General features: G+C 41.9%; 2 protein-coding genes across 2 annotated transcripts; both read right to left on the bottom strand.

Moving 5' to 3' along the window:
• Nucleotides 1-242: 242 nt before the first annotated feature.
• LOC133836924 (uncharacterized) lies at nt 243-23985 on the bottom strand. The gene is given in 12 exon segments (XM_062267528.1): nt 243-1620; nt 1687-1895; nt 1967-2080; nt 2160-2329; nt 2393-2563; nt 2627-2717; nt 2783-2896; nt 2968-3034; nt 3698-3773; nt 18008-18349; nt 18351-21530; nt 22028-23985. Coding segments are annotated over 12 exon segments (6102 nt in total). The 5' UTR covers nt 23465-23985; the 3' UTR covers nt 243-1489.
• Nucleotides 6308-16669, bottom strand: LOC133836921 (uncharacterized protein DDB_G0287625-like). The gene is made up of 3 exons (XM_062267526.1): nt 15535-16669; nt 8007-8517; nt 6308-6935 (listed from the first exon to the last, which is right to left on the bottom strand). The coding sequence occupies exons 1-3, from the start codon at nt 15831-15833 to the stop codon at nt 6453-6455; spliced, it is 1293 nt and encodes a 430-aa protein (XP_062123510.1). The 5' UTR covers nt 15834-16669; the 3' UTR covers nt 6308-6452.
• Nucleotides 23986-25673: the final 1688 nt, after the last annotated feature.

Below are 25673 nucleotides of genomic sequence, written 5' to 3'. Positions count from 1 at the left end.
GCCAATTGAGATTGTCATTATTGGGACGACTAATAGATGGCGCTACTAAATACGTCTACTAACTGCTGATTTATGTTCGCCTGGTATTTCAGTTACTGAGTTGCAACTTATTGGTAACATTTACGCGTAGCAGATGGTATACAGGCGAACACAAATGAGTAGCAAGTAGGATCACAAATATTCAAATCAAATTACGTTAGGTTCGATGCGATGAACTCTTTATGAAATAAGCAAAATATATATTGTTTTAATTGTTTATTTAAATAACTTGACAATAATAGTGGTGTATGTTCGATTGTATGTATCTTATATGCTGATTGATCGGGTTATTAAATTGCAAATAACGTAATTTATAATTAATATTTATGTAATATTAAACTAATTCACAATCATTTGAATTAAGTATGTGTTCAGTATATGACTGTATACTTGTTTTACTCTCTTGTGTCCTTTTCTATTTTTGGTTTTTATTAAAATATATTTATTTAGTATACTTCATTTCTTTATATGGGACTATGTATGTGTGAGTTTCGGGCTTGCAAGAACGTTATTCATTGCCTTTGGATGGTTAAAAGAAAATGTACGACATAGTCTAGGTAAAATGACTCGCTGCTAATAAATTTAGATCAAAAAGTATACAATGCACATACTGTACACGAGGTGTCACAATAATTGATATTTTACAATTGTAAACATGTACGGGGCTATATAAGCTATGTAGGTATGTGTGCGATTGGTAAAAGTTTGCATTAACTTACAACTCACGCACTTGAAAATAGCATTTAAATTACATTTAGTATAAGTTGCAAGTCTAGTTTGCCAGCATGTGTATTTGCATAGATATCAGAACTAGAGTGTGTTATTGATATTCTTACATTACATTTACATTGGTAGGTTCTTCTTCCCTTTAATTTAATTTAATTCATTGCAGTCACGAGCTGGGGGTCTCTCTTTTATCTCAAGGTTAAACGGGACACAATTAAGTGGCGTTTACATTTATATATCAATATAAATTTAAAGGTAGACGTCTGTGTCAGGAGGACGACTTTCCTATCAATATTATGTATGTCCTTATTATGCACGATTTGGTTATCATAACAAAACAAAACACGATTGGCGGGTAAATGACACAATGCACAGATCGATTAAATGAAGCAAGCAGCTTGCAGCATGCACTTAAGATCTACTAAACAATTGGGTTTCTGGTTTTGTATAAGTTGTCTTCTATACAAGTCAAGTTTTAAAGTTTCTATACAGACTTTAGCACTTAAATTAGGGATCGCCATTTGTATTATTATCATTTATGTATGTAATGTGTATATTATGGCAGCTCATGTTGCTGCTTCCACTGCTGCTGCTCCTGCAGGTGCTGCTACTCTCCGATGTTGCTTGCCTGGCGACGGCTCTTCTCATTGTGTATATATGTTTGTTGTATGCGTGTGTGTTTGGATTAGCGTTGTTGTCAACAATAACCAAATCGCTGTAATTCTCATCTGGACAAGCTGTGCGACCGCTCGCGGCTACTGCTGCCGGATGACAGTGGTTGCTTGCTGCTGCCCATTTCGCCAACACGCTGATGCGGTGGTAGTCTGTCGAAGAACGGGTGTCTCAGGGCCTCGCCTTTAATATTAGAGATGTTTCAAATATAAATATACTAGTCGTTATTATGTATGAATATTTGCTCACCTAACGTGATACGCGACGAAGGCTCGTATTCCAGCATTTTCTTGATTAAGTTAAACAGTTCGCAGTGATCCTCGCTATCGTTCAGTTGACAGAGGAACAACGGCTTGCAGTGATCTCGCACATAACGCCCAGCACTGGACTTCTCGTCCCAATCTAACTTACCATGATAGAAGTACTTTGTCTTGGTTTTGCTATAAAGAGTGTGATTGCTATACATTAAACGATTTCAATGAAGAGAACTGCGCCTTGGGAAATAAAAGCATGAGCTGCATTGTATTACCGTGCCATGCGATAAGGTATTTGTCCAAGGATACGCTCCATCATAGCCAAATGTTCACGATTGTCATGCGTCTGGAATAATGTGATGCCCAAATATAACTCGAACAAGATACACCTGCAAGGAACAAATAACGCAAATAAGTTATCACAAAGAATACATTATTATTCTACAAGTATGGGGAACGGCAGCTTACCCGATAGACCAAACGTCGCAGGGCTGCGACCAGCCCAATTCCAATATCACCTCGGGAGCACGATAATGCCGGGTGGACACAATTGTGCTATGATGTTCGTGGTCGAAAGTGGCAGATCCAAAGTCAATTAAACGTACATCTGTACTTTTGACGCGGCGCACCTCACGATTCTAAAACGGAATACGATCGAAAAATAACATATATTGATAGCCTAATGCTGTATTTCAACTTACAATTTTATGATTGTAGTGAGAAGTATATTCAGAATCTACAAAAAGAATATTCTCAGGTTTGAGATCTGTGTGCGTTAAACGATTGTCATGTAGAAACTTCACAGAGTAGCATAATTGATAAGCCATGTGACGCACTTGATCCAGAGAATACGGTTCGTAGTTGTTCTCGCGCTGCAAGTAGATCGATTATATTAGACAGACAAACTATGTATGATTTTCCTCAAGGCTACTTACCAAAAAATCGAAAACACTAAGACCCAGCATTTCAAAAACAATGCACATATGTCCATGATAATCAAACCAGTCAATCATTTTGACGCACAAACTGCAGAACAAAAAATGATTACAATAAATATATATTACTGTAATATAAAGTGTGTTGTAGCTTACTGATCGCCATGAGGATCCTTCTGTGCTATCTTCTCCAAGGCGTTGATCTCCAGTTTGGCAGCCTCGCGGTATTTCTCAACATTCTTAATGATTTTTAAGGCCATGCAAAAATCACTGTAAATCATAACAAATGATAAATCAAATTACATTTCCACATATACATTAAGATTAATTATTTGACTTACCGTTCCATGTCTTTGACCTTAACAACTCGCCCAAAAGTACCTTCACCAAGGGTGGCCATGATTTTATCTGAAATGTGGCAAAAAGATGGAAATTGTAGTCGCTTGATAATCAACAGGCAACATGAGGATATTTTTAATTTGCGATAAAATCTAAACTTGAAACTGGGATTTTCTGAATATCAGATATATGCAAGCACCCCGAAGCTCTAAACTTGAACTACTTTTAAAAATGTATATTGAAAAGTTTTAATTTTCGATATTATTTCATTAATTATGCGCCAAAAGTTTACGATATGGATTTCTTTATGTGTATGTGAGCCTAAGTGTATTTGTGTGTTTTGGTAGTGTGGGAGAAAGAGAGAGGAACTCCAATCTTATTATTATTATCTCACTGAGGAAAAATGTTGTAAAGGTCTCGTACTTAAGCTGCAATTCTTTTGTTTCTTTCATTCGGAAAATTATTAAGTGAAATAATGTGAAAAATTTTGTTGCGCTTATTGTCGCGGTCGGTTTTTTGACGGTTTTGTTGAAAGATAATTAAGAAATAATAAAGAAAACTTGGAAAGTTCAAAACTATAAGAGTTATGAGTAGTAGAAGGTAAAGTGCGGTAGTCTCTTTTTGTTTTTTTGGTCTTCTGTATTCGTTTTGTTTTGTTTGACTTGAAAGTAGTTTCTGATAATCTCTAAACATAAATATGGAAAAATTAAAAACGAAAAAAATGTCACGAACATCTGTGATGGAGAATGTCTCCGTTGTGGTAAATTAAGTGACCATCAGCATCATCTTGAATGACGGGCTTTGCTGTCTGTTTTGGGCGATCGTTCGACGACGTTGTTATCGAGTTGTTGGGTGGTGACGATTGTGTCGATAGGCGATGGTGGTGCGATTGCAATTCGAAAAGGCAGGCGGGTGCATTCGTCCGTTGGTTTCAGTTGAATGCCGCAGAAGGAGTTTGGAAACGTTGTTGGCGACGACGACGGTGAATTTTTAGCGAGTTATGTTTAAGCGTTTTCGGTAGAGGGTTGCAAGACGTAGTCGTTGTTGGGGGCGAGGTTGTTGAAGTTGATGGCAGTTACACAGACGAATACATAAGGTGCGTGTGTGGTTAAAGTATGTAATTTGAAAGAGAGAAAAAGAAACAAAAAAGAAAGAGAAAAAGAAAAAAAAACACATTTTTTTGGGGAGAGTGTCCAGAGTCCAGTATCCAGAAGGGTCCGTATCCAGCCAATTTAGATGATGGTCCCACATTAACACATTGTCCATCAGATGATCCCACGTTGGCACCACATTCCAATTCCAGATATTTAAAAATCACCATAGTGTATTTCACAATCAATCCGCAGAGTACACCCATTCCAAAAACCAACCATTTACATCATCATATCATCAAGTTGTTTGTACATCAACCCATCATCATCATCATTGTGATTTTCATCATCATATTCAGAAAAAACACGAGAAAAATACGTTTCGTTTGTTCGATAAGAAAATTAGTTCGGACAAATGTTTTTTTTTTTGAGTTTTTTTGAGAATTGTGTTTTACATAAAGGGTTAATATTTTTTCAATATATAAAACATTTACAACAAATAGCATATAACATCTTTTGTATATATAAATAGATATATGCATGTAGACACATATGTAAATATATGTACGGGGAAATGCACAAAAAAGCAAGTGCTTCTGTGTTTTGGGAAATAAAAAATACAAAAAAGTATAGGAAAACAAACAAACCATAAAACACTTGGGCAATAACAAATTGCATTCGCTTACTGCTATAATATGTTGTTGTCTTTTATATAACATTAGTTTTCTAAACTGTTTTCAATTTACTTTTGTATTTTTATGTGTATGGTAAAAGAAATATTAGGCATTTGATTTGTTTAATAGTATTTTTAGTAGAATCACTCTGATCAAGTTTTCTTACATGCAAGAACATTACATTAACATTGAACTGTTAGTTAACATGACTGCAGTCTGCGCGCTGTTAGATGACATAACTGTCAGTTTGCTGTAAGACGTATTGAAGGACTTTAGGGTCTTTTGGGGCGGTTAAAAGCCAGGAGCGGAGCAAAAGGAGCAGGAGCATGGTCAATAGCTGGCGCGATTCTAAAAGCTCAGGCTGCATTTGCCCAAAATAATGCATCGAGTGGCTTACAAAGGTCGAGAGTGTCTTTGGAATGCGAGACCTATGGAACAATGCCGATGAGGTGGCACTCTTGGACAGCAGGTAGTGATCTTGCTGCTGTAGATAATGCGACGACTGATGCTGATGTTGTTGCTGCTGATACGTATCAAGGGGCTGCTGGCGCTGGTAGAGTGAGCTGCCCTGGGCATTGGAGCGTCGATTACTTGCACTGTAGACATCGTTCAGGTAGCTTGATCCGGTCGCCCCGGGTTTGTAGCGATCAAATTCACTTAGCACAGCAGCTGTCCGGGAGCTGGCTCCTTGATAGCGCTGCTGCTGTGCCTGATGACGACGCGTATCCGCCGCAGCCAAGCGCGCCCCAATGCCTCCAAAGGCAAGGGCGCCTGAGCTGGAGGAGTGCAATAAGTTGCTGGGTCGATATTTGGACAGATCAGTGTTATTGCTGCTGTTGTTGTTGCGATCTGAGTGGAGCAGAAAACGACTCTTGTTGGCACTGCTGCTGCTACTGCTGCCGCTGCCTGCGCCGATGGCTGTCGCTGCCGTGTCTTGTAGAGAGAGGTTAGAGAGAGCAGAGGGGATGCTAGGGGTGCTAGTATTGGATGAAGAGGTCGAGGTCGTGTTCTTGTTACTGTTTGTGGTTGTTGTTGGGTGTGCATCTTTGAGAGAGCTTGTATGAGGTTGACTGTCTGAATCGTGTTGTGCTGATGTTGGTGTGCTCTTCGTGTTTGTTAGTTGTACACCAGGCCTGAGGCCGCTATCCGCTTCGTCGGAGCTACTCTCTGACGAGGATGAGCTGCTTGTATCGCTATCATCGTTAGTTACTTTTTTGCTGCGCGACTTTTTCTTTGGCGCCTCCTCCTTGAGGGCAGCCTCTCGATTGGAAGCTGCCGCTGCGGCTGCTGCTGCAGTGGCTGCTGCTGTCGCCTTATCAATTGCTTCAATCTCTGCAGCAACTGCAGCTGCTTCTGCTGCAGCTGCTGCTGCGGCCATTGCTGCCTCAGTCTTTTTCGCCTCTGCTGCCACTTCATCCATGCGTTTCACACGTTCCCTCAGCTCGCGTCGCTTGCGCATGCGTTCCTCAAACTTCTTTGCCTCCAGGAACTGATTGTCCTCACGCAGAAGCAACAGGATGGCTGCATTATCCTCTGACGAGCGGTCGTCGGCCAGGATTTCGCGTTCCTCTGCTGTCAACTCCGCTGGAGGAGGCGGCTCTCTGCGCCGATTAGCGAATCGACTGCGAGTACTAGAAGAACTGGCACTCTCATCAATGTGCGAATCTGTGCCCAGCAGATCGGTTTTGGTTCGCCCATAGGCTCGATTTAGACGCTGTGTGTTTAGCGCAGAGTCTTCGTTTGCCCCCTCTCCGGGTGTATCGGCTCGACGGGTAGCCAGTTGCTCCCCCCTGCTCGCAAAGCATCGTGATAGTCGTTGTTTGCTTGATAGCGATTGCCATAGTCCAGAGGATAACTGTCGTCCAAAAGTCGATTGCCGCTGGTCGTTAGATAGCCGCTGTCAGTTGAGTCAGCCATGTTTCGATGGCGTTGGGCGCGAGTTCTGTAGGGAGTTCGTTCCTTGCGATCGCCAGCATTGAAGGAGCTCGACGATAGCTTAGGTTTGCCCAGATGATGAGAGGTGGCACTGCGCAGAAGTCCGCTGGAGACAGCACCGTAGTCATCAGGTTCGAGAGTCTTATCCCGATCCTCTTCATGGCGGCGACGTCCAGCGGTGCGTTCCAATATATCCGAGTATTTGTTCTCCAACCGCGAGACAGCTGACAATGTGGGCGTCTTGTCTTTGTCGAGCAGCAGTTCGCGACGCTGTGCGTCACAAAGAGAAACGAAGTCAAACCAATTGCCAGGGATTTAATGAAGAGAAGGAAAGTGCTTTAAACTTTAAAGCAGCGTTCGTGTGAAGCCAATGGAAACGACGGCGTCGACGACGACGACGGCGACTATGAAACATTTCACGCTTCGACTGAGACTCGGATGTAGAGACAGTGACTGTGATTCGAGTCAGAGTCAGCTTCAGATACAGGGCCAGGTGGAACTCGAGACTTGGTAGACAAAACACACACTTAAATTGCCCATTTCGGCAATGGCAATGGTTAATAACAGTGCTCTAGCTTGGGCTCTCTACACATTGTTTCACACAATTTCACTGGCATTTAAGACTTCTATCCAGCTAACAGAGCTTTCTCCAACTAAATATTTCATTAAAAAAGGGGGTGGGCGTTATTTTTTTTGTTTTTGGTTTTTATTTAGAACGCCTGGCGAAATCTAAACAAAAATCTTCGGCACGCCGACCTTCAGAGTTTATATATAAATATATATCAGAATCGTGAAACTGTGAATAGCTTTTTATTATATGTAGATCTAATGCGAGCCAGACAACTGAGAGAGTGAGTGAAATAACGAGAGAGAGAAGTGAAAAAAGAGCGGCGAAATGCACGTACATTTGCGTTAGAATTGAAAATAAATTTGGGAAGCGTAAATATACACGGTGAGAAGGAAGATATATTCTGCTAGCTATAGATCGTATAGAAGCACTATAAAACGAACAGAGTGCATATATACATTGGCTATATACACCTGCGATACATACACAGAATATACTATATAAATAGTGTATATAGAGTAGCGATAGAGGGGTTGCATATTAGCAATCATATTTGGGAGATGATATTTCCCTCCCTCATTCCCTTCGCTCACTTTCTTTGACAGATTTGGGACAATAACTTTGCTATATGACTCATGCGTCAGGTGAAAATGGACCAACAATTTCGAGTATGCTCCATGAGTCACCCACTGGACCCATCCCAGAAATGTCTTTAACAACGTCGACGCTGCATTCCATTGGCAATCCACACTGTTTGTTCAAGCAATACTAACATCGTCTGGATCACGCCTGCTGCCGCCTCCCAATCCTCGTATCAGTGGCTTATAGTAGCTGCCCACGGGACTCAGATGGGTGCGCAGCCTGTCCAGCGCATTGGCCGTTGTGGAGCTCTTTTGATAGCGACCCATGAGAGCGGCGCTACTGGAGCTTACCCCCGTTCCAGTAACATTGCTGCTGATCGGATGATAGCCCAACCCGCCGCCAGCATAATAACGTCTGTGGCGATCGCTCATAGCGTTCGGATCCCGTTCCCGTTCTCGATCTCGATCCCTTTCCCTTTCCGCTTCCGGACGTCTTCGCCCGCTTGAAGACTTTTCTGAGCTTCGGCGACGTTTGTGCTGTTTGCTGAGACTTCCTTTTCTCTTATCGTTCTTGTTGTTGCTACTACTGCTGTTTAGGTTGTTGTTGTTGTTGTTACAGTTCTCATTCGTTGGAGTCTTAGAGCTACTGCGTGATTTGTTCTTGTTGTTGCTGCCTGCGCTATCCTCGGCTATGGCTGGCGCACTATAAAAGCCCAAAACAAAACAAGAATTGCGAATGACGTACTTAATGCTATTCCCTTGAATCTTTCTTTTTCAATATTTTAGCTTTCGTGGATCTTTTTGAGGTGTTGTCGTTAGTCGGTATTCCGTATTCCGTACTCGGTTCTCCCCGCGCGTCAAGCTCAATCTCAACGATCTCGATCTCGATTTCGGTTTCGATCTCGATTGCGACGAACGCGCGTTGCCACGGCACGGACTAAATAATAACTGAGTGAATTTCGATCGAAATTCGTCGGGTGGCGACGAAAATGAGCGCACGCAGCGTTGATGAATCGGAAAAACGTTGGAAAATGCCGCGACTACAAAAATATTGAGGAATCGTTTTTATTTTTGTGAAAAGTGTGAAAATATTGCGCACTTGCCCAGCACCAGCAGCAGCTGTGGGAGGCAGACAAAGAGAATGCCACAGACAGCACGCACTGTAGCATTTTGCGAAAGAAAGAGAACTTCTCATTGATTACCAAGTGATCGGCGGCAAGTGAGTGGGCGGTTGGGAGATGGGTGGGTGAATAGCTGAATTATTCTTTTGTTTGCTTCGTATCAAAATGCATTTAAATGTTGCCGTGCTGATGATGAACGCTTTCATTTCCGTCAGTTTATAAAACAAGGAAATCACTTCGACCGCCTTGCGGCGTAAAAGCTTGGAGGAAAAACCTTGAACTCTCTCTTGCTCGCCAGTAAAGCGAAAAGAACAATGCAAAGCGGAAGAATCAATTACGTTTTATGTATTATTGCCTTATTGCCGTGTGCTGGCATTATAAATAAATAATTTAGAGTCCATTGCATTAAACGCACAATCTAAGAGCGAGTGACAGCCAAAAGAGATTCAACTCGAAGAAGAACAAGAGAAGGAAGCACAGACTGAATTAGTATCACACAGAGAGAGAGTTGCCAGATGGGCGTCGAACTGAAAAGCTCGCAAAAAGCTTTGATCAACGGTTGCCATACAATCGAAAATTGTCAAAGACTCGCATGGGGGAATATGTAAAAGTAGTATTTATGTTGGTAATTGCAATCATAGAGGTGGAAAGTTGTATGTTATATCAATATAGTCATGTACACCCGCACATACCCTAACTTTAAGCTCATTATGTATGTACAGTATGTACACGGCAGCTAAGCTTTCACTAAAAAGCTTGAAGCCTAGTTTATGCTGAAACTAGTAATTAAGCAGACTTGGAACAGTACGCATGTACAAATAAATTAATTGTAAGACTAAACTGAAGTCTTTATTTCGGGAGAACCTTTTTTTACTCGACAAAGAAGTCGAAAGAGGAATTACATCGAATACCGTCACTATCAGCCTATAACCGACTAAGAAGTCGTGGCTGAAGGCATCGATCTACACACTTCATAGCTGAGACGAAGAGGTCTCAACATTCCATCTAACTGGCGACGAGGATTAAAAAAAAAAAAAATACTAAGCAGTAAAACCAGCCATCCGTAAGAATTTACAACCCAACAACGCACCTGGTGGTAATAACTTTTTGGACTCTGCAATACACATGGTCCAACAAGCGTAGACCAACGTAAAGTTTAACATAAAACATATCTGGAAAGCTTTCATCGGCACGTGCATACGAAGACGGGCTCAAAGAAGATCCGAGAACACACTACGAAAGCCGACACTAAGCGAAGGAGAAACTTAAACAAATCAGGAAAGCTTTAATAAGCTCAAGGTAAAGCAGATAGCTAAACAGAGGAGCTTATAAAATTTTTTTTTGAGAAAGCTTTCATTGATGAAAGAACATTGTTAAAATAAGAAGCAAGCAATAACTCATAATATTCAAAACAAAACAAAAAAAAAAAAAAATTAAAATGAATGAGAATAGCTTAGCCACGTTTAACTCAACTATAAATTGCATAAAATTAATACAAAATTTTGATGGTACTGATACGAATGAACTACCAGATTTAATAGCACAAATAGAAACAGTTCTCCCAACGTTTAGTGTTTTCGACGCGCCTACCAAAAGCATTTTATTTGGCTTTATAAAAAACAAATTTATAGGACTATGCAGGCCAGTGCTTCATAGACATGGAAATATAACCGATTGGGAGCGGCTAAAGCAGATCATTTTAAAACATTTTGGTGAAAAAGAAACTAGCGACGTTTTAATGGATATGTTAAAATTGTGTCGAGTTGAATCAACCATAGAAGAATATTATAATAAAATTAATGAAGTGTCTAATAGAGTACATAATCGAATACTAATCCATAACGATGATACATACACTACTTCCGAAGTAAACCGAATTGCACTCCGCGTTTTTAGAGACAATTTACCTGAACCTACTAAAACAATGATATTCGCGAGAAATCCGCAGTCCATAGATGATGCTTACAAAATCATTGAAGATGCTAGACATCAAAGCTACACATTATACGGACCGACTCGAAAGAATAATAAATACAATAAACCAAACTTTAGAACCAATTTTAGTAACGATAATAAAAATGTAAACGAATTGATAGTAACACAAAGTAGTTCTGGTGAAGCTAGCGGTGACCAACAAGATAATGCTACAAAAACTGAAAATCGAAGATCTGAAGGTGCATTTAGCGCAAATAATAGAAAGCAGGGGTATCACAATCAGTCGAATAATAACACAACATCCAACTCTACTCGAATGTCGACAAACAACAGAAATATGCAAGTTTCTGAGCAAAGCAAACGTACCTTTGAACCCATGGATCTTAATCAGTCTAACGTAAATTTTCAGATAGAGGGGCAAGACGATTACCATATATAAAAATTCAAGGAAAAAAAAAGAACACTACTCTTTATTATTGACACAGGAGCTGAATTCAGTGTTATTAATGAGAATATGTGCCACCCAAAATGGAAAACAGATATTGAACTAGAAGTTAAAGCAATGGGTAACAAAATTAAAATACACAAGTTATGCAGGTTCCCTTGTTTTCAAGAATTTAAAGCTGAAAGTTATATTTGCGAGTTTTTAGAATATAATTTTCACAGCGCTTTCGATGGACTAATAGGTTGCAATATACTTAATGATATGAATGCAGTCATCGATTACGCAAACAAAAAGCTTAAAGTAATGACGTTTACCTGACTTTTTATACAACAAAATCCAGTAAATATAAATATAAACAGCTTAATTCAAATGAATCTAACTGACCCACAGGCAAGACTCTTAATAAATAACCTTATAGAAAAATTCGAAAATATTTTTATAAAGAAGGCCAAGACTTGAGTTTCACAAGCGAAATTAAGCACAGAATAGTTACAAAGAATGATCTTGCAATTTATTCAAAGACATACAAATACCCCGAAATACATAAAGACGAAGTCAATAGGCAAATAGAAGAAATGTTAAGTCAAGGTATCATCAGACATTCAAAAGCCCATACAATAGCCCTTTATGGGTAGTTCAAAAGAAAATGGACCAGTCTAATAAGCAAAAGTGGCGGCTCGTTGTAGACTACCGTAAACTAAATAAGGAAACTATCGAAGATCGCTTCCCGATCCCAAATATAGATGAGATTTTTGACAAGTTAGAGGCTGCAAAATATTTTCAAGCCTAGATCTCGCAAAAGGTTTTTATCAAATAGAAATGGACATTAAAGATATACACAAAACAGCGTTTTCAACAACAAGTGGACATTACGAGTTTCTTCGTATGCCTTTTGACTGCGGAACGCCCCTCGACGTTTCAAAGACTAATGAACAACATTCTTAGTCCCTTTATTGGGCAATTTTGCATCGTCTACATGGATGACATCCTTATATTTTCAAAAAATATAGAAGAACACGTCAATCATCTTAACTCTGTATTCAGTTGCCTATCTAAAGCAAATTTAAAGCTCCAATCAGATAAATGTGAATTTATCAGAGAGGAGATCGAATTTCTTGGCCACACTATAAATTCAGAAGGTCTTAAACCAAGTCAGAAGAAAGTCGACGCAATCTTTAAAATAAAATTACCAACAAACCAGAAACAAATTAAAAGTTTCCTAGGAATCACAGGTTATTTAAGGCGGTACATAAAAGACTACTCTAAAATTGCACAACCCTTGATAAAATACTTAAAGAAAAATGCTAAAATAAACACACATGATCAAGAATACATAGAAGCTTTTCAAAAATTAAAAATCCTAATAACAAGCGACCCGATAGTCGTATATCCAGATTTTAATAAACAATTCACTGTAGTAACAGACGCAAGTAATTATGCTTTAGGCGCCGTGCTCATGCAAGGAAATAAAGTAATTTCTTATGCTAGCCGTTCGCTTAAAAATCATGAACTTAATTATAGCACAATAGAGAAAGAGCTTCTTGCCATTTATTGGTCAACAAAATACTTTAAATATTACATTTACGGAAGAAAGTTCATAATTAAAACCGACCATAGGCCCCTAGTTTGGCTTAACAATCTAAAAGAACCTAACTTAAAACTACAACGCTGGAAAGTGCAATTAAACGAGTTCGATTTTGACATAACATTTATAAAAGGCAAGGAAAACGCTTTGGCAGACGGACTTAGCAGAATTGTTGAAGCATCATCAGAGGAATTTGACGAAAACGTACAAACACATGTAGATATACATAACACTGATATATTCATGCTAGAGATCAATAACAGTTTACCAGACACTACACATAACACAAACATAGAAGATGAAGATTTCTAAAAGTTTGATTCATTTATTTACTAACGAAACTGACGATCTGGCAACCGTTCACAGTGCAGATTCCGACGATCATAATTTTATAAGTATTACTGAAAAATGTCTAAACGTCTTTAAAATCCAAATAAAAATTATAGAGGCAGAAAGTGATTCAAGTACATTCAAAATTTTGTATAAAAAAAAAATAAGACACATTTTTAAAACAAGTGGCGATGAGGAAAATATGCTAAAGTTCATGCGAGAAAAGTTGCCTGAAAAAGGCCTAGTTGCTGTATTCTCAGAAAACTTAAGTTTATTTGTAAAATTCCAAGAAATTTATAGACAGTTTTTTTCAAATAATAGAAATTTAAGAATTCTCAAGTCGTGTATACTATTAGAAGATATAAATGATAAAGAAAAAATTCTAAAGATAATTGAAAACGAACACATAAAAAATAATCACAGAGGTATTAACGAAATATTTGTATCTATAAGAGAAAAATACTACTACCCAAATATGCAAAAAATTATACAAAGTTATATTAATAATTGTAAAATATGTAACTTAGCTAAGTACGATCGGCAACCTATAAAATATAATTTAAATATAACGGAAACGCCAGACAAAATTAACGATATAATACATATAGATATTTGGTACCCTAAAAGAAATATAATGTATCTCACGTCAATTGACAAAATGTCTAAATATGCGACGGCTCAATATATTAAAGATAGATCCTGGATCTCTTTGCTTAACGCGATAAAATTAAGAATTCAATACTTGGGGAAGCCAAAGAAGATTGTAACTGATAACGAATTTAACATAGTTGTAATTAAGCAATTTCTCCTGGAAAATAACATAGATGTGCACTTTACAACTCCTTACAAGAAAACCGGAAACTCGGACGTGGAACGATTACATCTAACACTAAATGAACATATAAGATTGTATAACGCGGATCCAAACAATACTGACACAGTTCAAGATAATGTCCATAAAGCAATTATTTGTTACAATAACACAATACATTCAATTACGAATACTAGACCAATAGATTTATTTAATAACATACTTTGTCATGAAGATATTGTAAAACTGTCTGAAAAATTATTGAAAAATAAGCAGAATCTAAATGCGAAACAAAATAATTTAAATGAGCCAAACTTTGCAAATGTTTACGTTAAGAATAACCAAGTAGGAAAATCCAATCCAATTTATAAAGAAATAAGTAACCATAATCAAACTGGTAACTACATGGTATCTAATGCAAACCCAACAAAAAAAATTTATAAAGATCAGGTAAAAAGAAGATATAAATACCAAAATGAAAATGATCCAAACTAAGAACCTTTTTTGTATACACTAATAATAATTTAATCCATTGAAAATTTCAACAATATTGTAGAAACTTGTGCTGGGGGAGTCATGTACACCCGCACATACCCTAACTTTAAGCTCATTATGTATGTACAGTATGTACACGGCAGCTAAGCTTTCACTAAAAAGCTTGAAGCCTAGTTTATGCTGAAACTAGTAATTAAGCAGACTTGGAACAGTACGCATGTACAAATAAATTAATTGTAAGACTAAACTGAAGTCTTTATTTCGGGAGAACCTTTTTTTACTCGACAAAGAAGTCGAAAGAGGAATTACATCGAATACCGTCACTATCAGCCTATAACCGACTAAGAAGTCGTGGCTGAAGGCATCGATCTACACACTTCATAGCTGAGACGAAGAGGTCTCAACATTCCATCTAACTATATTGATAAGCGAATTCACTTATGTAAACGAATGGCATTGAACTATGCAATGGCCGAGATCCCTGCACTTGCACTTGCACGCTCTCTTTTTCTTCACTGAGACACACATAATTATGCTGACTGGACACTGGTCTGGCTGGACATATGCTCGTAGTATGAAGAATGGATATTCTATGATATTTTCACACTATTGCACTCAATTAACCCGATGCGATGTTTACATAATTCGCCCCTGTCGAAGACAAGTGTAAATCGAACGCGTCTAGAAACGCAGCAGCGTATTGCTGCGGCGCAACTGAAACTAACGGCAATGGGGCAAATTACATACTTAAATTAACGAATAATACAGAAATAAAAAATCTAATGAAAACAAAAATAAAATAAATGATGAGCGCTGTGACGCGTCTGGCAACATTTTGACCGAGTTTTTGTTGGTTGACGAAAAACGGCATAGTAAAAAAAATAAATAAAAATAATGTCTACGTGTGTACGTCGCAAGTATATGTATGTGCATGTGTATATAAGCGTGTGTGTGTGTGAATGTAAATATGTATGCTTTATTTCTTCTGCATCGATTACCGATTGCGTTGTTGTTGTTGTTGTAGCTGCTGCTGCTGTTGTTGCTGTTTGTTATCAGGTCGTTCGCTCGGATTGCGTCGAAAGCGTTGCAGCAAACTGTTGCAGCTTTCGGAGAGCAGCTGAGTGACGCTCGCCGCTGTCGCGCTGCGCATGTAGCGTCTCTGTGGACGCGGCTGTGCAGCCGGCGTCGTTGTTGTTGTCGCTGCAGCTGCAGTTGAGGCAGAGGCAGAGGCTGCTGCCTCCATCGTGTCAGCTGTTTTCTTAATGTTGCTGCTGTTGTTGTTTGCTTCTCCGTTCATAGACGATGGTAAAATCTTTTCGCTTTTTTTCACGATGAAATCGACTTAAAAATGTGGCCATTTTTTTTTTTGTTTTTGCGTGGGTTTCGCTACTTTTTTAATTCCTTCGCACTGATGACGGAAATCCGACAATATTACTTATACGACGTATGCTCAATACATATCCACACACATGAACGATTGACCGAGGTTCGATTCGTTGTTTGTCTAGCAGGCAGGCAACGCAGGTTGAGTAGCTAGTAGGATCTTACTTTTGTCTTGATCTATTTCATTAAATGAACTAAATATACGATTTACGATATGTGGTTTTTGGCATTTACTCGACTCGAGAATATGTACGGTCTGTTGGTTGGTATTGTATAGTTAAGTATACTTAGTATAATTGAATATACGGATATATAGTACATATAAAGAGCGTATTTATGTGTTGTAAAAATAATTGAAATTGTACGATCTTTGGCAGCTTCGACAGAAATAGACACACAACAGAAGCAGCGACAATTTCGATAGTATTCGCGGTTGCAATTGCAATTTCGATTTCAATTGCGAATCGAATTCAATTTTAATTTCAACTTCATCCGCCGCCTAATTGCATTTCGATTTAGAATTTCGGATTTGATTTGCACGCACTTTGAGCCATTTGCCAGTTGCCCGTCGAATTTAGCGGGTTTCTATCAAGTTTTCAGCGGGGTCTGGGGTCTGGGTCCGTCTTTGTCTTTGTTTTCGAGTCTCGTAGTCTCTAAGCAAACACAGTCCGAAATCAGAGCAACATTTACGAAAGCGCACGCCACAAATACTAATTATAAAAATTGAAAAATATCGCAACAACGACGACAGCACCAAAGTAGCTGGCTGAAGAGTGTGTGCTCAGGGCGGAACATAGAACACGCTCCGATTCGATCTCTGAACCGGGCGCTTGCTTTGCTTGTGTTTCTGCCTTGCGCTTGTGCTTGCCACTGCGGGAGAGCTGCCAGCTTTTCTATTATTGTTTGCTATGCTGAATAGCAAAAAATCAAAAAAACTTTTACTAACCACAACCAACAGACAACAAGCAACTTAAGATGCTCTACTCAGATCGTAATGCGAATACTCTACGACTGTGGCTTGAAATTGACTTGTGAATTAATGCTATTTGCAATGAATGCAAATAAAAAAAAAATAGAATATTGCATTTGCACTTTATATCAGTGAAAGGGCATTGAAGGATCGGTGTGACTGGGCAACATTTGCGGTTCAGAGAGCAGGAAGAGAATAATGTTTTGTTCTACGGTACAAGTATGTTTTATGTATTCTCGCCTTCTCCGTCGTTGTTGATGTTACATATTCCCAAAGAGCAGCCAATTGTTTGGCATTTTGTGAGTGTTCAAATTCAGATTGAAATTATAAATAGAAGTTTTTGGAAATAGTTGTGCAAACATACAGCGGTGTAAACACCTCAAGTATACTCTACAATATAATTGCAATTAACAAATAAAGGTAAAGATAAAATTAATTCGATGTTTTAGTGCCTGCACTAAATAAATAAACAACATAAATTAAGAGTGGAGCTATTTTTAGCGAACCACAAAATTGACATTGAATTTCAGCAATTTGCTTGTTGTGTGTTTTGCCTTTGCCTTTGGCTTTTTGCTTTTGGCCCGATTGTGCAACGTTGTGTCGTTGTCGCTGTCGACAAATGTAAGACGCTGATGGGAGAGGCCAACTGAGAAAGAGATAGAGAGAGAGCATCGACAATGGGACGCAAGGTGATCGAAGAAGGAAAGAGAATGAGGAGGTGGGGTGAGGGCACTTCTCACTTCTCACACCTCGTATCTCATACCTCTCACAGGAAATGCGCGCCACAATCTCTAATAGTGTTCTTGGCCCCAAGCGAAGCGGAGGCCTTTGGAGTGCACTGATGAGTCAACGATCTATTTTCGGAGGCTGAGCTGCCTCCGAGACCGAGAGGGCGAAGCAGAAGGAGAAGGAAGATCGAGCGATGCCGAGGCGTTTAATTATAATGTGCGTGTGTTAGTAATAAATAGTAATGGTAGCAGGTAGCAAGCGCAAAAAATACAAAAAACAACCTGGAAGCAGCCTTAGTTGCTTTGGCAAACGAGGGTTTATAATGCAAATACAAGATCAGTAAATAACAATAACAAATGTGAAGCGGAATCTTCATAATCAGAATCTACCTCGATGAAATGCAGTCCCAGCACGGACTTGGACATTTCACTTTGTTGCTGCTGCTGTTGTTGTTGTTGTTGCTGCTGGTGGTGTAACTGTGGTTGTTGTTGTTGTGAGTGGTTGAATATGATAGAGTTGCTTTGTTGTAGCTGCGGTTGCTGCTGTGCTGCCGCCGCTGACGCTGCCGCCTGCGGTTGCATGACCAACGACGACGACCCGTAAAACAATTGCGTATTTGTATTCGGATCGTATTGAAGCGCAGTGTTGCCGCCAACGGAAGCGTTTAGAAACTGCGTATGCGGATGTGGTTGAACTTGAGGCTGCGCCTGGTATTTGACGGGGGTGGAGCACTTGACTCTGACTCGGCTTAGGATAAGCATACGGATCGAAGGTCTGCAGCGGTTTTCGCTCGTGACTCAGTGGCGGTTGTTGATGCTGCTGTTGTGTCGGTTGCTGTTGCTTGGGCAGGTTATAGTAGTTGCGACTCATCATGCCCAGCCCAAAGCTATGCGGTTGCATCAACGACGGACGCTGTGCGGCAGAGAAGGACGCCGAGTGCGTCAGTGGTGCTCCGCCGGGACGTTGATGGTAATTTGTTGATGGCTTCGAGTTGATCATTGCTTGATAGCTGTTGTTGTTGTTGTTGCCATACATCTGATTCGCCATTCCAGCTTGTTGCTGTTGCTGCTGCTGATGGGGATGCGACTGCAGCTGCAACTGAGACTGATGCATGGCCATCGATTGGCCGAACTTGTTCTCCTTGTTGGTGCTCTTTTGCTGGAAAATGTTCAGTCCCGAGCTGTTAACTTTGGGTGCCTGCTTGGCCACATGTGACGAGGAGTAGGATTGCTGCAGCTTATGGGGATGTTGCTGCTGCTGCTGCTGATGCTGGAACGGATCGCTGTTGCCATTCATTGTGGAGCAAGCAAATGAGTTCCAGTTCAAGAATGCTCGCTTCTGCTGTGGATAATGTTGATGGTGTTGCTGCTGCTGTTGTTGTTGTTGTTGTTGCAGCAATCGCTGGTAGCCCATGGACAGCTGAGAGGTTGAATTCGACTTGCCAATGGGATAGGCAACTCTTTGCTGCTGCTGAGACATCAGAGGCTTCTGCGGATCGTAGAGCTGCACTGGCACGGGTATTTGCGACTCGCCAGAGAATTTGCTGACGCCGACCGTAGCAGCATTTTCTTTGTGCTCATCTGTCATCATTGCATTGTTGATGCTATTTGTGTTGTTATTGCTGCTGTTGCTCTTTAGCTTAAGCATGTCGTTAAGGCATTTCTCTAGCTTATTGTCGACATCTTTCTGTCGTTTTGTGGCCGCCGATGACGACGATGATGGTGTTGTTGATGATGATGAGGTTGCTGCCGCCGTTGTTGTTGCTGCCGCTGTTGCTATTGATGTGGCTGCTGCTGTTGGCCCTTGCAATTTGCCAATACTTTGCTGCTGCTGCGGCGTTGCTGTTGTGGTTGTCGTTGTTGTCGATGTTGACGACGGTATGTGAAAAGATGAGGTAAACTTAGAGAGATGTGGCAAGTGCGTGGTGCAGCAGTTGGTCACCGTGAAGCTGCTGCTGCTCACAGTGCTGTTGCTCTTCTCCGACTTGCGTTCCAGCGATGGACACTCCGCAGCCGATTCTGCAATTGTTGCACTTCCGGTTGCCATTGCTGTTGTAGAGTCTGCTCCAGAGGTTGCTGCTTGCTGCTTCGCTGTTTCCGTGGGACGTCGAAAGAGAGCTGCCGCACATCTAGGCGAGGGCACGCAGGAACTGCTGGAGCTTTTAAGCACGCCAGCTGTGGGCTTGGTGACTGGAGCTGCATTGGCTGCTGCAATTGCTGGTTGCTGCTTCATTACCTTCTGTTGATGCGTTGCAGCTGTGGGCATTAATATCGCCGAGTTTGATGTACTGCGGCTTAGCGATGGCAGATGCTTCATGTAGCATGGGATATGCGTGCGACTGGAGCTGCGTAGCAATGGAGCTGGAGCTGCTCCTAGACTCGGCTGATTGCCAGGCACATGCGTCATCGAGATGCTTTTGTTCAGCTGCTGGTTGCTAGCCAGCGAGGGCTGCTGCTGCTGCTGCTTGACGGGCACTCGACTGGTGAAGGACGTTGTTTTTAGTGCTGTTGGCGACTGATCGTTGCAGACAATCAGCTTGTAGAGATCGTCTTTGGTTACTGCCTGTCTGACCTTCACATCCAGATGCGACAACGAGGCGTTCTTCTGTAGGCGATGGCTCTGTGGCTTCTGCAGCTCCTTTTGGGCCGCCTCGGCAACAGTTGGATCGAATATGGCCAGCGTCTTGGCCGTCTTCGCGTCCATCTTAAAGGGCTGTCCTGCATCGCCCAGTTGAGCACCACAGATCTTCTCATAGTTCCAGAATGTACGCTTCGGCGTCTGACGCTTCTGTGAGCCGCAGAGATTCTCACTCCAGAAATCGTTCATCAGCTGTTTGTTTAGCGACAACGTCGAATCGCTCAACAGACTACTTTTCTGTGCTCCTTGGGGACGCGTTGGAGTAAAACTGCTTGAAGCGCCACTTCCGCTGCTGCCGCCGCTAATGGGCATATTGCAGCTGGAGATGCTGCGCTGCAGCTTGGGTTGATCATTGCTACTCGTCTGGGCAAAGATCGAGGGATAGGCGAGTCGGGGTGCTGCACCCCTGTTATTATTGTTTTGGACAAAGTTGATGGACGACGATTTGCAGAGACCACTAGCCACTGAGTGTGGCACTGTTGACTGCGGCAACTGCTGTGAATTGGACTTTGTCAGAGGTGGTTGCTGCTGCTGTTGTTGCCGCTTTAGACGATCGTAGAGATCCTCGCATTCCTTGAACTCTTGATGCAGTTTGCGATCCAGTTCGCTGTAGTCTGGAAGACTCTTTAGATACTTGTTCATCATCTCGATCTCGGCATCGTAGAAATTTGCATCCAACTTAGCGCTGCTTGTTGCGGCCGCTGACTTCTCTTCCAGCTGCTGCTGTTGCTGCAGCAGCTTGTCCAGATCGATCTCACCTGCTACTGGTTGCTTGTGCTTCGGTGCTCGGCACGGCACTGGAGGAGGCGACGACGAAGGCGAGCTGCACGACGACAGCGATATACTTGAGGCCGGACTGTTGGCCAGTTGGCTGTTCGCTGTTGCCATCACACGCGTCGGAGTTGTGATCGCGCCAGTTGCCGCATTGTATGCCATCGGATGATGCTTTCGCGGCAAAGGCGGCGTCGACTTGGGACTGGCTGGTAGCAAGGATCGGTTTTTGCGTACTGCAAGCGGCGATGAGATGGGCGAGCGAACTGCACATTGCGTTTCCGGAAAACTGGAGGAAAGCACCGTTGCGAACTGTGGCGAAACAACCTGCTGAAAGAACTGTTGTCCATTCGCTGGCACTGGCGTTGGCGTCGGCTTCTGCATTGCACCCGCTTCTCCAACTGGATTCACTGGGGCAATTGGAGGAGCAGCAGCAGCGGCTCCAAGTGTTAGCTGTTTATCCGTTGACGGTGTTGCGATTGTGGCTGCTGCTTTGCCAGCATCCTGACTCATTTGTGCAATTGGCAAAATTACCGGAAGACTTCACGAACTTTAAACTCTTGCCAGTTTTTCAAAGACGCGATTTAGTTAAATTCCACTCAACTCCAATTGAATTTTCTAGATGTTTATAGCATTTCGTTACAGTTCACGAGCTTTCTGCGTTTTTAACTAGTTTTCTCAGTTCCACAACCTAATTCAGTGTTACCGTTTGAATTTTTGTTTGTTAATTAACTTTTCCGATTTAAGTCACGAATCATTTTCGATTTACGAGTGCGTGTATGTTTGCGTGTAGTTGTGTGCGTCGGCGCAGTAATGGATAACAATCCTTACTCGATAGCAGCAGCAAGCGAGGCAAATTCAAATCCAACAGCAAAAGGGATACAGATAAAGGACGAGACTAACAACTCACAACTGACACTAGACGAACAATAGGCCACCAACAACAGAACAGACAGTTCAAGCAGATCAATGGGATCTCATCCCCATATCACCAGACAGACACAACCAACCTGCAGATACTGCTCCGGTATCTTACTGTTCTTGGGTACTATAATCTTTTTGATTATGATTATCTTGTCGCCTTCGATTTTGGTGATTGTTATCGGCACACCTGGCTGGGGGCGCTGAGGCTTTGTCAGCGGCACAGCCGGACGAGTGACGGTGCGCACCACCTGCGGTCCGGTCAGAATGCCGCCCGAGGAGGGCTTCGAGGCTGGCGGAGCGGTGGGCTTAGGCTTGGGCTTTGGAGCGGGCTTGTACTCCTTATGGTCACTACGCACAATAGACAGATGATACAAGGGCTTGTCGTCATCCAGTATACTCTTTTGTGGCGCCGTCTTCTTTTCCACCTTTCGGAGGACAACGCCCAGCATGGGAGAATCTTTGGGCTTGATGGTAATCGAGCCACTTGGCGCCGTCACCCGCTTGAGACACACACCCAAATTGGCGCCCACTGGCGGAGGCGTCTTTGTGCGATGAACCATCTTGCCGCTGGGTATTTCACGATATCCGTCTTCTTGATGCGAGTCCTCCACCGTAGCAGGCGCTTCAGGATTTGTGTGCAGTGTTGGCTCGGGCGCCACAAGAGGAGCTGGACCAGGAAAGAGAGCAGTTAGACTGCTGCGACGTCGATTTATAATGTTGGGAGCTGACACTGTCTTGGACAGCGGAAACTTGGGCATCGCTTGGGCTACCTCTGCAGCCGGATCATTGCTCACAGCGCTGGCTGTGCTGCCACGTCGACTGACACTGACACTGGCACTGGCACTAGCAGAATTGATACTGCTTATGCTGGAGCGTTCAGGAGCGGTACTTCTTTCACGGTTCCGAGAGTCTGCCGAAGGTGTGCGTCCCCGACTGATGCGAGCTGCTCTCTGACTGCGCAGCAGCTCGAGGGAGTCGGCTAGATAGGAGTTGCTCTTGGCAGGCGAGGAGTCTCCGCTTCCCGTAGCTGCCTCGATATCGTCATCTAGAATATTGGGCAGTGAAACAAGACGATCTCTTTGCGCAGCGGTTGCTGGCAAAGTTCCCTTGGTGCTCGAGCGACTCGGTGTGTCGTCATCTCGACTAATTTGTTGCCGTTCCTCTGCATTCTGTATCTGGCTCTGCCTTTCCAAGACTCGCTGCCGCTGGAGTTTCTCCTCAGCCTCGATAGCGGCCCTTGCTCTCGCCCGCGCCACGGCCTCGACTTCGGCAGCCAGACGTACTTGTTCCTCGACCAGAGCTCGCGCCTTGGCCTCGATTTCAGCACGATGCTGAGCTTCCGCCTCGGCAGCTGCTGCAGCGCGCAGTTTGGTCAGCTCTGTGGCCGTCATTTGCTTAATGCTCAGACGACGCTCGGCATCGATGATGAGCTGGATTTCAGCACTTGCCCCCTCCGGTCGAGTGGTGAGATCTGCGCAGCTGAGCGCGATTAGTTCGCTTAGTTCGTTGGACATCGCACGGCTGTGGTTTTTGTCCTATTGCTTCTACTGAGCGTATACTTAATATACTTGAATCTGAATCTGTTATCTAATTATTTTTTTGTGACTGGGAAATGCAATTGCATTCGAATTGCGTTTGCTTCGACTTGCTCGGCGCGACTCGCGATGCTGCTAGCGTTTGCAATAAAGAAACCTGCTACTTGCTCGATTCTCGATAGCCCTGCTCAACTATGGGCATGGGGGGAGGGGGAGGGAGGGTGGTCTGATAAAGATAAGGTGGATGGTGAGGGAGCAGAGCTGTGCTCCCAATGTCAATGCCTCATTGGCATTTTGGCAAATAAAGTGCATGCCGCATTTAATTTGGACGTGACTTATTAATTGATCAAGTAGTCGCCAACAACAACAAGAGCAACAACCACATATACATATACAAAGAGGTACAATTGAAAACACAAAGAGTTCTCTCCTTTATTCATTCACATTGACGCCACCCACTCGATACTAAAAAGCAATACAGAGCACATATATTATGTTCGATGTTTGCACTAGCACCTGAAAGATTGTTCTCTTGCGCTCTTTACCGAATGGACCCGTAAACAAATCATGAATTAAAATTCCCTTGCATCTTGCCCTATATATTCGAAGCAGTGATCGCTGGATCTGTTCCGCGACTCTGACCAAGTGAGTGACGTGCCCTGCCAGCCAGCGAACTATTTATGTATCTGGATGATGTTATACTCTCGTATATATCGTAGATATCTGCCATCGGCTTCGTCTCTAGCTAGTTCCCTCTGCTCTGCTCTGCTATGTGCACGGTTCAAAATCTGTTTTTATTTTTAACAAAACGACGACAACGTAAATTTGCGCAGTCGTATATTATATATGGTACATATGGAAATATTAATGTTCACTCAGACAGACAGTACATATAAATATGTACTATATGTGTTATATAGTATGTGCGCTACTACATCAACTACAGTAAGACCTCCAGCAAAGAACTGTCAAGTGCAAAATAATGTGAATTATTCGAATTTATATGTGACAAATACACATGCACACAAAACGATCTGTAAATCGAAATGTTCCTAGTTAGCATTTCTTCGATGTTTTTCTTTTTTGCTATGCTTTTGTGGAAATAACGCGCGCGCACCAAAAATAAATCCAAACATTACAAAAATACCCAATGAAGATTTCTCATCAACGAAGAAGAAGAAGAAGAAGAGGTGGTAGCATCAAAGATCAGCATGAGATGAATAATCCCTCTGCTGCTGATCTCGAATGCTACATGCATGCACAAGTATCTATAGACACTTTAAATAACGAGAGTGTGCTCCGATTTGCATTTGTAGTTGTTGCTGTTGATGTTTATTAGTTCTGCGTTTTTGTTTTGATTTTCTGTTTGCCCTCTTGATTTTTCACCGCTGATTTTTTACATGTATGCATTGGGAGAAATCGATCTCTTGATCTCTGACTCTACTGATCGTAATCTACTTTGCAAAGTGCAAAGTTGAAGCTGCCTTCAAATTTAACGCATTCTACATTTCCACGTTTACTCCAATTCGAATTGAATTTGCATATTTTCAGACAGTTTATGAAGCAATTTGGTAAATTTGCGCAAGTACATTTAGTAGGTTTGTACGATCGATGTGATGTTATTTTTTATTTGACGACACTGCGGCACTTTTGTAGTTTTTTGTTTTGTTTTTAGGTGCTTCAATTTTATTTTTAAAGCACTTAAATTCTCTTATTGTATACTTTGTTGTTGTTGGGCTTGCTGCCTGATTATATCACGCGTGCTGCTTAACAATTGTTTCATTTCAGTTTCAATTTCGATTTCGTTTAAATTTTGTAAGCAGTTACCCCAAGAGTTTTCTATGTTATGTGTCTTAATCGCAATGATTACATACGAGTAATTTTCCAATATTAAACACCTCACACGCACACACATACACGCAAGCACACCACACACACACACATGTAGAATTATAAACAAATTCGCGACAGTGTGATAGAGATAGAGAGCGAGAGAGAGAGAGAGAGGAAGATCCGCGTGTGGAGCACGGACCACAAACTCGAATCGTGGACGACGACGTACCTTTGCTTTAAGTTAGCTAAAGGCCTGAAAAGACAGCGACAACGACGACGATGGGCGACGATACACATCCGAAGAACGAATATTTGAATCTGTTTCTGTTTCAGTTTCAAATTGAGAAAAATGAAA

This window comes from Drosophila sulfurigaster, chromosome 2R (genome assembly GCF_023558435.1).
Source record: "Drosophila sulfurigaster albostrigata strain 15112-1811.04 chromosome 2R, ASM2355843v2, whole genome shotgun sequence".
In the NCBI taxonomy this organism is placed as follows: domain Eukaryota; kingdom Metazoa; phylum Arthropoda; class Insecta; order Diptera; family Drosophilidae; genus Drosophila; species Drosophila sulfurigaster.
This window is presented reverse-complemented; position numbering and strand designations above follow the sequence as displayed.